The 14,521-nt window shown below is 35.4% G+C and overlaps 1 protein-coding gene across 1 annotated transcript; it reads right to left on the bottom strand.

The window, feature by feature from the left end:
- Positions 1 to 11,909: 11,909 nt before the first annotated feature.
- LOC120331451 (uncharacterized) lies at positions 11,910 to 13,880 on the bottom strand. The gene is made up of 3 exons (XM_039398535.2): positions 13,722 to 13,880; positions 13,300 to 13,469; positions 11,910 to 13,220 (listed from the first exon to the last, which is right to left on the bottom strand). The coding sequence occupies exons 1-3, from the start codon at positions 13,772 to 13,774 to the stop codon at positions 12,400 to 12,402; spliced, it is 1,044 nt and encodes a 347-aa protein (XP_039254469.1). The 5' UTR covers positions 13,775 to 13,880; the 3' UTR covers positions 11,910 to 12,399.
- Between the last annotated feature and the right edge of the window lie 641 nt (positions 13,881 to 14,521).

Raw genomic sequence — 14,521 nt, 5'->3', positions numbered from 1 at the left:
TTCCAGTCTTTTCTGAATAAGTACTGATTCATAACTTTTCTACTTGTACGTTTTTATTTTGTGTGATATAAAACTAAACGCTTTTTCTTGCCGCTTCTATTTTAAATTCGTCTCAATATGTGTCACATTACCCTTGTTGCTCAATTGTTAGTTACAACAAGTTAAAATGTTTTATAATTGGTATAATATAAAATGTAATCTGTCAACCTTTTTTATGCCAGGAGAGTTGTTTCGATTTAGTGACCGTATGGTCCTTCCAACCTCCTATCAATTCCGTTGTTAGTCGATTTATTCTTCTTTTACCTATCGTATGTTGTTGTTTGTGTTTGATTTATTGGCTAATGACTGGATGATGAATAAACTTCTATCTATCTATCTATCTTTTATCCATAAACTTCTTTAATTCCGGTGGATGCGCCTTGATCATGTTGATATTACGAGATACAAATCCAACAGTAAATACCGAAAAACATAGCGCGTAGCATTCTCAGTCCAACAGCAATACTGAAATGTATGGAAAAGAAATGTATTCTATGTTAAACACCTATGACTTCCCTATAGCAGGGGTTCTCAAAGTAAGGTACATGTACCCCCATGGGTACATTTCGATTTTTCAAGGGGGACATCAGATTGGGTAGCCTATAAGGCTATCATTGTTCTTTTTATAACTTCTAATAGGTCCTAAAAGATTTTTTGTCACCTAACATTAAAAATTTGAAGAACTTTTCAGGAAGCCACATTTACACCCCAGTAGAATGTTTATTATCTACAAATACAGTAACTACTAAGTTTACGCGACTTATTTTGTCCAATCCCGCCACCGAAGGCAATTTTGGAAGTATACGAGTGATCTATAAATTATCCAAAGGGTAGCAATAGACATTAGGGTTGGGGAACCTTGCACTAGAGCCAGGAAAAGTCCCGACTCTTTAGTAGATCTTGTGAACATCCCATATTGAATCCTGCTATATATATTCCGATCGACCAACGCGGACAAAGGCAATGTATTCACAGAAAGAATGTAGGTTGAATATTTAAAAGCCTGTAAAACTAATATTTTCTCTAACAGTCGGTCCGTGACTGTTTTGCAATTTATCGAAACTATATATCTGATTTAATGAAGACAAGTCATGATTTCAACTTTTGATCAAATGTGAACCGGCATCGGTCATGGTTGACTATCACTGCCGTACATAATTACATTTATTCAATGTACGCGGGCCATATTCACGTGAGGAAATTCCTTGCATGCCGCCAAAGTTTTTATTAATCAAGTTCTGATTTGTGATACAATTTGCATACTACAAAAAAATATCTTTTTTTTAGATAAAATCAATCAAGTCAATAATTAATGGTTACTGAGTAAGGCTGGGAAAAATATTCGAATCTGTATCGAATTTCGAAATATTAGAATAGCAGTTTACTATTCGAATAACTATTAGGTAAGTGGTAAGTCAACTGGATCAAACGCTTTGGCACACACTTTTCGCTAACAGACAAGAACGCCCAAATTAAGCGTTTTATTTGTGTTATGGTGTTTTTTATTTATGTATTTCTAGTTGCCATGATAATGCTTCATTTTAAATGAGTATTATATAATGTGCGCCGATGTCGCGTGAGTTTCAATACCGCTTTAGGTGAACGCTTTGTAAAATTCAATACAAGTACCTAATGAAGTAACCGTCCTAAGATTTCCGAACGGATATATATATATTAACTTGAATGTAGAAACGCCATTTGGTCAATTTTATCAGAATTGATAATGGATACGCAGTAACGATAAGGACGACACGAAAGTTGATAGTAGGAATGAAATTAATTCGGAAATTTGGTATGCTAACTCATTCCTATATCTTTCCGCAGGCCCGCAGCGTCTCATCGCCAATAATAGCACAATAGCTTTCGAGTTTCTCGAACAGAACGCGCAGATCCGCGATCGGCCTCTATCATGATTCATGAAACATACTTTAGCCTGTATGTAAGACTAAAAATGCAAGTCTGCTTGAAAACTCATTTATATCGCTGTACACACTAAACAGACTCGCGGGCATCGGGTAGGACAGCGTTGGTGTACATTTTAAATCACTCAAAATATTCAAGGTCTTGAAATATCAGGCCCCGTATCTTGAATGGTTTCATGTTAAGAAAGATTGCAAATCTTCAATTCGCACGTTAATTGATTTTGAATACAAAAAAAAACATTTAGGAGAGTTCGATAAATAAATATCTTTAACCCAATTCAGGCTCCAAGCCCTGCCCATTTTATGGGTATTTTTAAACTTATTCTTTTATGTCAACCATTAAGCCCTAAAGCTTTACTCATGGCTTTTTAAAAGCGTCTGCTAGAGTTCTATTCAGCAATATATATTTAAAACACACTCCTCGGAAAAAAATTTTGCAAAAAAATTTCAAAAATTTCTAAAAAAAAAATTGGACTTTTGAGATATTCTGTGTACAGTAGAGGATTAATAATTAATTCCTAATTAATTAATTTTTTCTTCAACGTTTTCGTCATGTTTTTCCTAACACAACAATACCAAAACGACTATTATAGCATAAATGGTTATTACTCTGAAATTCACAATTGTATTTACAGTATTGTCAAGTTCAAGGTCCAATTACCGATATTGATGACGTCACAGCTCTTATTATTACTGCACAGACCACCCCCAATGCAAAAAAATTAAATTTTTTCGACGGAAATGCGCGTAGAACGGCGTAAACAATCCCATACGCGCATTTACGCGTTAAAATTACCATTAATTTTACGTTTTTTTCACATACAAAAAATCTCCATACCTCTGCCAACTATGGAGCAGTCGAAATCATATTTATCAAAACAACACAGCGCCAGGGATGGTCAGGGATAGTTAGTATGACTGACGATACATGCTAAAACAATAATAAGTCGTTAAAAAGGAGTATTTCCTGTCTGAGCTGAGTCACATTTTCAGACGTCTGACAGGTGATTTTGAAATCCAGGCTATTTATACGATTCGCACTTTGCGTGACCCTATAGGTACCGAAATTTAAAAACTATAGTAAAGTAAACCCATATGGGATTTTAATAAACATAACTTGGTAGGCGTTAAAAAACCTGTAAGATTTTCTGAAGTTTGAGTTCAATAACGTTAAACTGTAAAATAAATCATATCATTTTGATATTGCAGCGCTTGCCATGGAAATACATTTTTTAGATACAAGTAAAAATGGTTTTACACCCTCATCACTTTCTATCTTAAATGGAGTGATATAAATTTAATTTGATCAATAATACACTATTTAAGGCGTAATGTCGAATAATAATCTTCTAGTTGATAGATACGAATGACGAGAATATAATCATAAGTTTGTAAGATTCGGAAAGTTGTGCCCTACTGCTTGTATTTAATTCCAGCACTAGCATCACCAACACGGAGAACCACGATACCAAGGTTATGGGTTATCTGCAACATAAGGCCGAGACATGCGTGTCCAATGTGTCACAGCATACTCTCGAACGTAGCAACGGTTATTTATAATAAATCCTATAATAACTTACGTTTGTGTTGGAATAAACTAAATCACCATGCTTATTCACACAAATGTAGTGGGCATTAATGAAAACTTCTCAAAATATTTTTAAGATCTCTATGGTCGGAAGACGCAGATGTATTTGTTCAAAGGCCGTTCAATGTAGAAATGTACCGATGTATCAGGTATCGGCCATATCCTCAATGTCGGTATTTGTATCGGTTCATTAAAATGCCAAAAAATATATGTATATATGTAAAATATATGTATACAATAAGTATATGAAACTATTTAAATGTTTGTATTCAATAGAAAAAGGAAGCTTAAAATAAAAACCATTTGTAAACCAAAGTGATTGATATAATCAATATTTCAATTTTTACAATGTCTATGAATATATAGGAACTATAGAAAATGAGTGAGTATTATAAAAATGTGATTGATTTTATGAGAACTTTTAGTTTAAATATGTTGGATTTTAAAATGGGTAAGCATAGAATTATATACGACAAAGTTATAAAAGCATTCACCTATAAGTGCTTTTGCCCTTGAAAACAAAATCAGAGATCAAGAGAGTAGCAGGAAATGAAATGCGTTTATTATGCAAAAAGAGCCTGAGTTTGTGTCACATATTTTTATGTCTTGTGAGTTCACCAAGAAAATTTATGATGATTGTGTTTACTTAATTATATTAAAATTAATTAGAATATATATTCAGTTATAAATTATGATTCTTGTATGTTATTAAATTTTATTGATCCTTCATTTAGTCATATAGCAACTGTAGATTTGAATGCGATTATTCTTTATTATCAATAGTACGATAAAAATTTGGATTATGAGAAATTCTATCATATTTGAAAATAGGACAACTGATATTGCTCTCCTTAAAAAGCAGATAAAAATGCCCCTAAATTATAGAAAAAATATAGAAAATGAGTGGACAAAGCCTTTGATAAAAAATTACAAAATTTATGCGGAGCATTAATTTAAATAGTAAATTAGGTTTATAATAAGTTTTTTGCATTTACTTATTTTTTACTCATTGCTCATTACTCATTGTAATTATTAAAATAACTTCATTATCATGGAATATTATCACTGCTGAAACAAACTGGAAAAACTATGAAACTCAATTTACCAAATGGATTATGAATGAAAAATGGAGTATGGACTTTCTTTTATTTTGTACATTTATTTATTTTTTACATATTTGTTAAAATATCTCATTAAGTGAACCAATTACAGAAAAACGTCATAGACTAGATCAGGGGTCACCAACGCGTTGCCCGCGGGCACCAAGTCGCCCGCGAAGAAGTCGCCCGCAGGTCTGTTCCAAACTAAGCTTAATAACGGCTCTTATAAGTAAGCTACATCAATTGAATTTTTTCCTGCTATTTTAGTATAAATCACACTTATATGGGAACTAGAAATGACACTATAATAATTATTGTAACCATCAACTTTTTTTTTATTTGATCTCAGTAATGTGACGGGTCAATTAACACTCTTCCAATTATGACATCACACTGAGATCACTTTCCACGAACCCGCGTTTTTCTTGTCCGTTGGTTAGCGGAGCAGTATACAATTATTGATTCCAAAGAAAAATCCATCATTTCCACGATGAATGGGAGGAGGATATATTTTTACCACCATGAAAACAGCCTGCGTGTGTCTCATTAGTGGGGCGATTTTAGCGACGGCAAAGCAAAGAGATATTTCACATCTTGTCACGTAATCTTCCGCGCTAACAACCCACTGGTCAGCACAGTACGGACAGAGAAAGCCGGTCGGTCACCATTCGATGTCGGGTATGGGATTAGTTAGTTATTTGTTTCCGGAAGCATGAACTTGATGGCGAAGGCAGCGGTTACGTGAACCACCCTACGGCGGCGAGGAGTCCAGCAATCCTTTCGTACATAACTATCCCCGCGTGGGATTCTAACCTGCGAACCTAACGCTTAACACGATGGGCCATAGCGCCGCGACTCACTCCACCAGGAACAAACATGGAACACGCCTCACTGACGAAAATCTGCAAGACTCGCTCAGAGTTACAGTGTCAAGTTACACGTCGGAGTATAATACTCTGCAACATTTGATAGTACAACTGTTAAATCCATTTTATCTTAGACTTGTGGAGATTGTTGTGAATCAATTTAAAAACACTCAGTTTTGAAATACAAGTGTTATTGATAGAAATTTATTTGCAACGTTGTGATATGCGTTTGATTTCCTGAAGAATCCTAAAGTTTATTAGTGTCTATACTCTATACTTCACTAAATACCAGTAATTATATCAATAATTGAAGCTCAATCGAGCAACTGAGTTTTTTAGAAGTGTACACTGAACTGGTAGCCCGCAGCTTAATCTGTACCCAAGAAGTAGCTCTCGGCTTCGAAAAGGTTGGTGACCCCTGGACTAGATTATGAAAAAATAAACTGTGATGCATGGTCATCCACAATGCAGGTCCAATTGGTAATTTCTCTCATAAGTAATGACCAGATCAGTGACAACCTATACGTGAAACAAGTCATCTTCATGATTATTCGCAGTGGTTGAATAAATATTATCCCGAAAACACAACACCATGACTAGATATTATCACCTTCCAGAGTATAAAATACGCACCATCCAGTATGTTCCCCAGCTTTTTATTTCAGGGGGGAGGGGGGTGTTCGAAATTTAGGGGGTGGTAAATAATTTGGTATTAGCGATAAAACTGTTTGCATCCTTAAAAAATTGGTATGTATTTAAGAAACGGTCTACATGAGGGTTTCCCCTAGTTGATTGACCGCGAGCCAAAATAAATAGCAGAATAAAATTGGAGGGCCAGAAAAGGGGAGCGAGGTAAAGTGCGTGACGGCACAGCTGGGCGCTTGAGCACGCCCAGAGAAAAATTTGAAAAAAAGGCACCAAAATAGGCTCTAAGCTTGATTTTAGATACACCTAACATCGCAGTTTGTTATGTAGCTGATAGAATTCCCGAGAAATAAATTACAAGCACGGCTTTCAACAAGTAATTTGCAACTGATAGTGACTAATGAAGTTACTTGCTCAGCTAGCATATGGCATCGTATGAATGGCTACTTATGGCTTGTTTTGTTACACAAAAAACATTCCAATGTGTATATATATATAATATAATAAAAAACGAAATGCTATAATTCAGTTTAGTTAACATAGTGTATGTGTACATTGTATATAAATATATATGTGTGTAATTCGATTTTGCTCGAAATCAGATGTTCAAAACGTGGCTCCAATTCATTACATTATATATATTCCAAATAACGCATTCAAGTGATTGTCTGTCAGTCTCGGCCAAAGTTTTGATTTGGCAAGGTTCATAATTGTGTTGTTAGAAAGCCTGATGCTGGAAAATTAACTTTTCATGTCAGGAGAAATAACTTCCAAAACTTGCAGTTGCAGCATACATTCGCGCGAAAATTGCCCCTCAACAAACGAGCGATTTTTTTTAGCAGTGTTGCGGGCTACACTTTAACTGGCCGATACGGTAGATTCACTTTCATTTCACATTTTTTTAAACATGTTTGTTTAACTTTCGTATGAATTGAGCAATGAATTAAATTTTGAAATACGTGCGTCAACTGATTATAATAGTGCATAATGTTGTATTGCTTCAGAACTGAAATATTTTGTTGGCAAGGAAGACAAATCGCAAAGTTTGATTCTTTTCAATAAAGAAATAAAAACGCTGCCATTTATCTAAAAAAACGTCTGTTTTCCGTGCCTAGTTTTCGTTTTGTGACATCTTTCTCAGCTTTCTCAATATACGGCTAATATCTGAAATACTGCAGTGTGTAATCATAATACGGATACGTATGCATAAGATACCGGTATAATTCAATTGTTACGAAATAAACGTGATTAAACTGCGATATTGATGTAACGTTAGAAGGTCTCCAAAACTGATAAGTAAACACATAAAATGTTGTGCTCAAATTTGGCGGGCCATTTTAAATCGTTACACGGGCCGTAATTGACCCGCAGACTGCGATTTGGAAACCCCGTCGCCTTTGATGCCAAAAACACTTGGGCTAAATTTTGGGTTTCCGTTGCAAAAGAATTTCCGGAGTTATCACCGGCTGCAATGAATTTTTTTTTCCATTCGGAACTACCTACTTATGTTAAAGGATGTTTTCTGCGTTTTTTTTTTTCATACATCAAAACAAATACAGATCAAGGCTAGAAGGAGAAGAAGATCTCCGAGTTGCCGTCTCTCAAATTAAACCTCGAATTGTGTTCTAAACCAGTGTTCTTCAACCTTTTTTACCGTGGTATACCTTTTACATTTTTTCGAGAACTTCGTATACCTTACAAATACCAATGTTTATTTCAAGCTAAAATGAACATTGAATTTTAGCCACATATTGAAAAAGCTAAAATCAAGATGGCGGAGCGAGTCATTATAAATGCTTTTTTAGTTTTTACTCACAGATGCAATTAATTTAAACACCCAAATGTGTATAAAATGTAAAGACGACGTTAATTTAGTTTCAGTGGCTTCTTCGTTCTTGTATAGTTTCAGCAATTCGTCCATAACAGGATTTTAGTCCCTTTTAATTGCTCCCCGCATTAGTGAATCAATATAAAGTTTAGCTTTTTCGACTTGATTTCAACAAGACTGTAAACCCCTTATTCACACAAATAAGGCGTAGGCATCTGTACCAGGAGAGCAACGGCTTTTTCTGCCAGATTTTTGTACTCGGGAAATTCAAAAAAAGAAACCCAAAACTCCCGAGTAATCCCTTTGGCGAAATGAAATTTTTTGATTTAAATCCTCCGGAGTTTCAACAATTCTTCGTCTTCTGTTGGTTCACTAGTAAATGGCTGCATTATCCGTGAGTTTTCTTCCAGACGTCTGTTATTATCTTCAGGAAAGTACAAAGCCAATTTATCACCCAGTAAGTTCAAATGACCAACAATTAGGGTAGACATGGTATTTATCGTTGAAACGTCCTCAAACTCCCACCCAGACTCTTTCAACTATTGATTTAAAAGAGGAAAGTCAATGAAGTTTCCTGAAGAAGCATTGTTTTACCCGAGTTGAATTTTCATTTTCAGAGCATTAATTTTGCTAGTTGATCGAAATATATCACCTCCTCTCCCTTGAAGACTGACTTTCGCCTGATTAAAACGATCAAAAATCGACGCCATGTACGCTAGTTTTGCAACCCAATATATATTACGAAACTTGGTGGCTTTTTGGTCTCCTCTTTCAGTGTAATACGCCCCTAATTGCTCGCGAAGTTCAAACACACGGGAAATACCTTTCCTTGGGACAGCCACCAAACTTCTGAATGTAGAAGAAGTTTTTTGAAAGTGGCGGCTGTTTCTTTACACAGTTTCGAGAAAAGTCTCGTTTGTTTAGAACTTTTCTTAATCGTATTCACAAAATATACTACTTCCCGTAGAACATCGTGTTTCATTTTTTCCCCCGCAGATCAAGCGACGTGCACGGCAGCCGGAATTATCAAAACCCAGACAGGTGCCTGCATTATCTACATAATTTGTGATGTAACAATGTGCTCAAGTTGGTTCATTGCGTGAATGACATTTTATATTTCGCGTTGCGTTTGCATTGTTGTCTCTAATTGAATATTTTATAATTTATTATATTAGAGCTTACAATTCCTGATTTAGGCTGTACAGTGTACACTCTTCGTATACCCTTTATCAGTTGTATACCCTTCGTATACCTTTTATCAGTTGTATACCCCACGAATGGTCTGGTATACACTTAGGTATACAGTATACCCGGTTGAAGAGCACTGTTCTAAACACAGAGCCCATAAGTCTCAGCCCAGAATAGGCTGAATGTAATTATTTACTATTTTATATGCTAAGTTTCTTACATTTTTGTGTAAGAAAATTGCTACTGTCGATAGTAGTCTCAAAATCGATATTCAATTAGGTATTTTCCACAAAATTATATGCTCGCCAAATGATTGGGTCGGGTGAGATTACAAATATTTTTTTAGGGTATTTAAGGTAACAAATATTCACGATCAGTTTTGGCCCAAAAAATAAAATAAAATTAATGGCTTGACGAGATAGCTCCTATGTGCAGGAGCAAATGTTGTATTTGAAATAGAAATCAGAATCACATTGATTTGAATCAACTTCAAGTCAAATCGAGAATTTGCTGCGTACCTGACTAAATTACAAGTTTGTAGTTTGAACTTTATTAGCTTGTTGGAATATTTGCTGCCTCTTATAGATTGGTAGGTAAGCCTAGTTTTGTTCATTTTGTACGAGATATTGCACTGCTTTCGACGATTTTCGCAAGAAAACCTGTTTTCAACGAATAAAACATTTAAATTTAATTCTCCCGTTTGTAATAATATGGTATTCTCATAATAATATTGTCCTGTACGTTAATCGCATTATTTTGACCTGATATTAGTTGTACCGCTCTGTATGGAAGGAAGTGTATTTCACAACGGAGGCGTTATTTAGTAGTACCAAAAATGTCTTGTGATCATTCATTAATATTGACAAGGGAAATAAACATATGCAGTATTTCAAAAATATGATAATAATGTTGATAATCGTTAATATTAGTTGTGTTTTTGATCGCCCCATTGGGACGAATGGAAATGTCAGCCAGGACAACTCAGATATGGTTCTGAACTTCTGATTCTGAGCTATTCTAAACAATAATATAGTTTATGTGTTTAGGCTCGACGTCTCCAAATAAAACAAGAGAGAAATGCTCAAATATATGGACACGAAAGCTATTTACAATAATTGCATCACGCTGTTAAACAAGCAAAAGATGGGAATAAAAATAGCAGCTGTGCAAGCGTACAAATAAAATGGAATAAGTTAATTTGACTGCAAATGCAGTAAGAGTAAATATGTAAATGAACTTGATATGGCACTTACCTAGGTCACATGTTAAGAGTTATCGGAGAAGTTGCCATGCTTCTTCCTTAGCATTCTTTCGTTATTCACGACAAAACTGTAACAAAAAATGAGAGCGTAATTGACTGTGTTATGGTGCCGGTGCCTTAACTCACCAGTACCATACCGTACCTGTAAGCCTGATACCGGTATTCGATCGTGGAATGGTTCTTCTTTGGCATATACGAACTCAATTCATTTTCTGTTATTAAAATAAACTAATACGTTATTATACAAAACTTGAATTTGTGCAATGGTAAGTCACCGTGCTGTGTTACGGTAACGGAACTGGCCTATTTTCACCAGTTCCAGTCTTGTGCCAGCTTTAATTAAAATTGCAAGATGATCCGACTTGCAACTGCAGTAACACCAGCGATCCGAAACACTACTGTAATATAACGCCAGGTACGGGTACCACCAACGAATAACATACTGCGCAGTTCCAACATTTCTTAGCGAGCAAGAATCACGTTCGCTTCTTCGCCGCAATCGCTACAAGGTGCCGCTATTTTTCATTCTGATCACCAATTCGCACACAAAAAAACGAATCTCTTGAAGTCCAGAAAAAATTTTGAAATAAATAAAAGAAATAGCGTTCTGGAGAAAAATTCTATCTCTAAACACTGAAAATTTCAAAGCAATTGGTCCAGTAATTGAAGAGAAAAGCGATTTCTTCAAAACGTGTCAAAGAACAACAAGACTAAGAACAACACAAGAGAGCTATGCTCAAATATATGGACACGTAGCGCCACCCAGTGGCAATAATTTTGATGACGTCATAGCGAAAAAAAAGTAATAGCCTTCTGGAGAAAAATTTTATCTTTAACCACTGAAAATATCAAAGCAATTGGTCCAGTATTCGAAGAGAAAAGCGATTTTTTAAAAATGGAGACGGAGACAAATAACAATAACAAGAGAGCTACGCACAAATATATGGAAACGTTAGACCAGAGCGAATCAGTCCTTACCGGTACCTTTGACGCTACCGGTACCCTCAAAAAAGTTCAAACTGACTAAAATCCGTGTTCCCATGGATAAAAAATAATACAGCAAAATATTAGACGAAATATCAAATTTTATAGAATTCACGCAAAATTTTGAAATAAATAAAAGTAATAGCCTTCTAGCGAAAAAATTAATCTTTAATAACCACTGAAAATTTCAAAGCAATTGGTCCAGTATTCGAAGAGAAAAGCGACTTTTTAAAAACGTGTCAAAGAACAAGAACAACAACAACAACAACATAATATTGAAACGATCGTTATGTCGACTACGTGTCCAACAATAACAACAAAATTTTGAAACGATCGCTAAACGTGTCCAATAACAACAAAACGATCGCTATGTCCATTACGTGTCCAAAGAACATTACCGTGGTACAGTGATGTAGCCGCCGTAGCACACAGTTCCATTTTTGCTAATATGTATGATACAACAATTCAACAACTAGAACAATTACAAATCGTTTGCACTTTTATATTTTCTTTCAACTTGCAAAGGCTATTAACAGTGAAAAAAGGGGATATGTTGTATCCTACATGTTCTAGAAAATACAATCAACAGTGTGCTAATACAGTGAGAATAAACTTCAAAGCTGTAATCGTTGAGTTATGAAACCACAAGCGACAACTTAATTTTTTAATGAAGCATTGAAGTGACAGCCAAGTTGGAATACCCAATGAATTAAACAATGCTGATTCTTTGCCAACGTTGAACTGTTTTTTCTACAAATTTAATGACCTAAAATAATCACCCAGAAATAGATTGCTTGACTAGTGCAGATTTTCAAGATAAATGTCAATTGATAGTTTTTGAATGCAACGACGACACAAAAGATCTATGTTATGTTGGTTCGGAGCAATGCCAAGAATGAATATGAATATGATATCGTGTATAAATGGTCAACCAAATTTCAACTTCTTTCTGCTATCTAGCCACTTGAGTTTAATAGTTTACGCGTTAAGCTTTTCGATGTCTTCAAAATACTTTCCTGCTTTTTCTACAATTCTGACTTTGTCATCCCAAGTTGGAAAATCTTCTGCATCTTGGAGGGATTTTATAGCTTCTCCGGAAGATTCAGAACCTTCGCTCCGTTTATTTTGAAGACACTGAGACGTCGACAGCGCCAATAAGCCAATTCCGTACACTGAACGTCGCCGAGCTTTACTTTTAAATCGCCTCAAGATTGTTTCAACCACAGTGTCTGCCACATCGTGCATCTCTGTAACTTGCTTCAGTTTGCCATGCATAACAGCAATGTAAAGCATACCCCACATTTCAATGTCCGCTTTGAGTTTCCGATCGGTGTGATGAATCTCTCTCAGATTTGTAAGCATGTCATATGCAATTGGTACAAAATGGGGGAAGTATATTTCATATTCATCTTTTTCAAATATTGACAACATAATCTTGAGAACGTTTTTCATACATTCTTCTATACCTCGTAGTGCTACGTTTGGTATGATGGTATCGGACCCTACCTCATCAGCTGAAGGATAGTGCACATATTCATACTTATACAAGGTACATGCACATTTGTACATAAGCGCCGCCCGAAATGGAAAATTTTGCCCAACAAGATTGTCAGCCATTCTTGTGATGTCACTAACTTTGGGACGTGGCAATGTCATCAACCACAGATCTGGTCGCCTGACATTCTTCTGAAATCCGTCTGTATCCCCTGCCTTGGCGTAATGCTCAACTATCAAAATTAAAGTCTCAAGTGTGCTTGCTTCTTCGCTAATTTCAAGTTGAGACATTTCATTCTGAAGATCTAAAAACGTATATCATAGAATATATAAAACAGTTATACATACCAGCAATCTAGTTTTTTTTGACACTCCGACATTTACCTTCCATTGTCTCCTGTTGTTGAGTTACTTCGTCTTCAGCTTCCGAATCGTCACTACTAATATCATCATCACTTGAAGTCTGGTGTATTATGTTTGTTAAATTTTCTTTCGTTTGAAGAGAAAGTTGATTTACGTCATCGATAAGACTGTAAAGTCCATCAAGAAGTCCACTGCAATAAAAATGAGATAATAGCGATGAAAATATTTGAAAAAAGAACAAACATGTGGACGCAAAGTCCGATGCCAGTTCATTACCAGTCCGATACCAGTTACAAAAATTTACATTCTACCAAATAACCACTTACTTTCATTAACAGAGAACGTAGTTAAGATAAATATATTAATGAAAGCAATGAAAATATGTAACATTAACAAAGTATAATATGCAATGTAGCAACTATATTTACGCGTTACACACTTGCCTCATGTCAGAGTCTTCGGATGGGCGTTGCTGCACCTGGGCACATTCCGTCATTTTTCTCTGTTTAGTTAGGCTAATATGATAAGCAGCTATTAGAGAAATAAAACACTTTCAAATGTAAATACAGAGTTGGAATGAAACGTCTGGCAACGCAATCTAATAACATACGATGATAGTTGAAAGAGTTCTAACTTTATTGTGTTTGCTATTCTTGTGATAAAATTTCGCTATTAAAATCTTTTCAAAACGGCCCTGAACATCAACGGTTCGACCAAGCTGTGAATATATCAAGGATGCCCATTAGCTCTATACTGTAACTGACTGACCCTAAATAACTAACATTCAGAATGACGATGCTGTTGAAACAGCCAAGTATTATCTAGTTTTGTTCATATTATCAATCACGCTCTTCCTCTTTTAAAGTTTATATATAACCCCTTAGCGGACTCGCAAACGATTGCACCATTATGGAAGGTTTCATAGCGTGACGCTCTATGTTTATAACGTAATTCGTTTCAATATGGAAGAACGAGATCACAAAACAATACAAACAAGGGAGAATTTTACAAACCAACGAAGACAAAGGAACACTCATGACTATTATGGTTTTGTTTTCGTTGCTTTGTTGTCTAAACTCCTCCATTGCTTTACAAACTTTATATATACATATAACTTTGTTTTAGAAGTATTCATTTAAAACATTCAATTTGGTCATACCAAGTGGTACCTATATAGTATAGTCGTGCCACATCCGTGCCACATTGACCATACATTAAAAAAAACATTTCATTACACCTTGGG

This window comes from Styela clava, chromosome 6, assembly GCF_964204865.1.
Source record: "Styela clava chromosome 6, kaStyClav1.hap1.2, whole genome shotgun sequence".
NCBI classification, from domain to species: domain Eukaryota; kingdom Metazoa; phylum Chordata; class Ascidiacea; order Stolidobranchia; family Styelidae; genus Styela; species Styela clava.
This window is presented reverse-complemented; position numbering and strand designations above follow the sequence as displayed.

What these genes read in the sequence shown, in the direction of transcription:
- LOC120331451 (XM_039398535.2), bottom strand. Translation starts at nt 13,774, where the DNA reads ATGACGGAATGTGCCCAGGTGCAGCAACGCCCATCCGAAGACTCTGAC. An exon ending in TCCGAAGACTCTGACATGAG is followed by an intron (nt 13,470 to 13,721) that starts GCAAGTGTGTAA and finishes TTTTTATTGCAG; the next exon opens with TGGACTTCTTGATGGACTTT. An exon ending in ACAACAGGAGACAATGGAAG is followed by an intron (nt 13,221 to 13,299) that starts GTAAATGTCGGA and finishes ATACGTTTTTAG; the next exon opens with ATCTTCAGAATGAAATGTCT.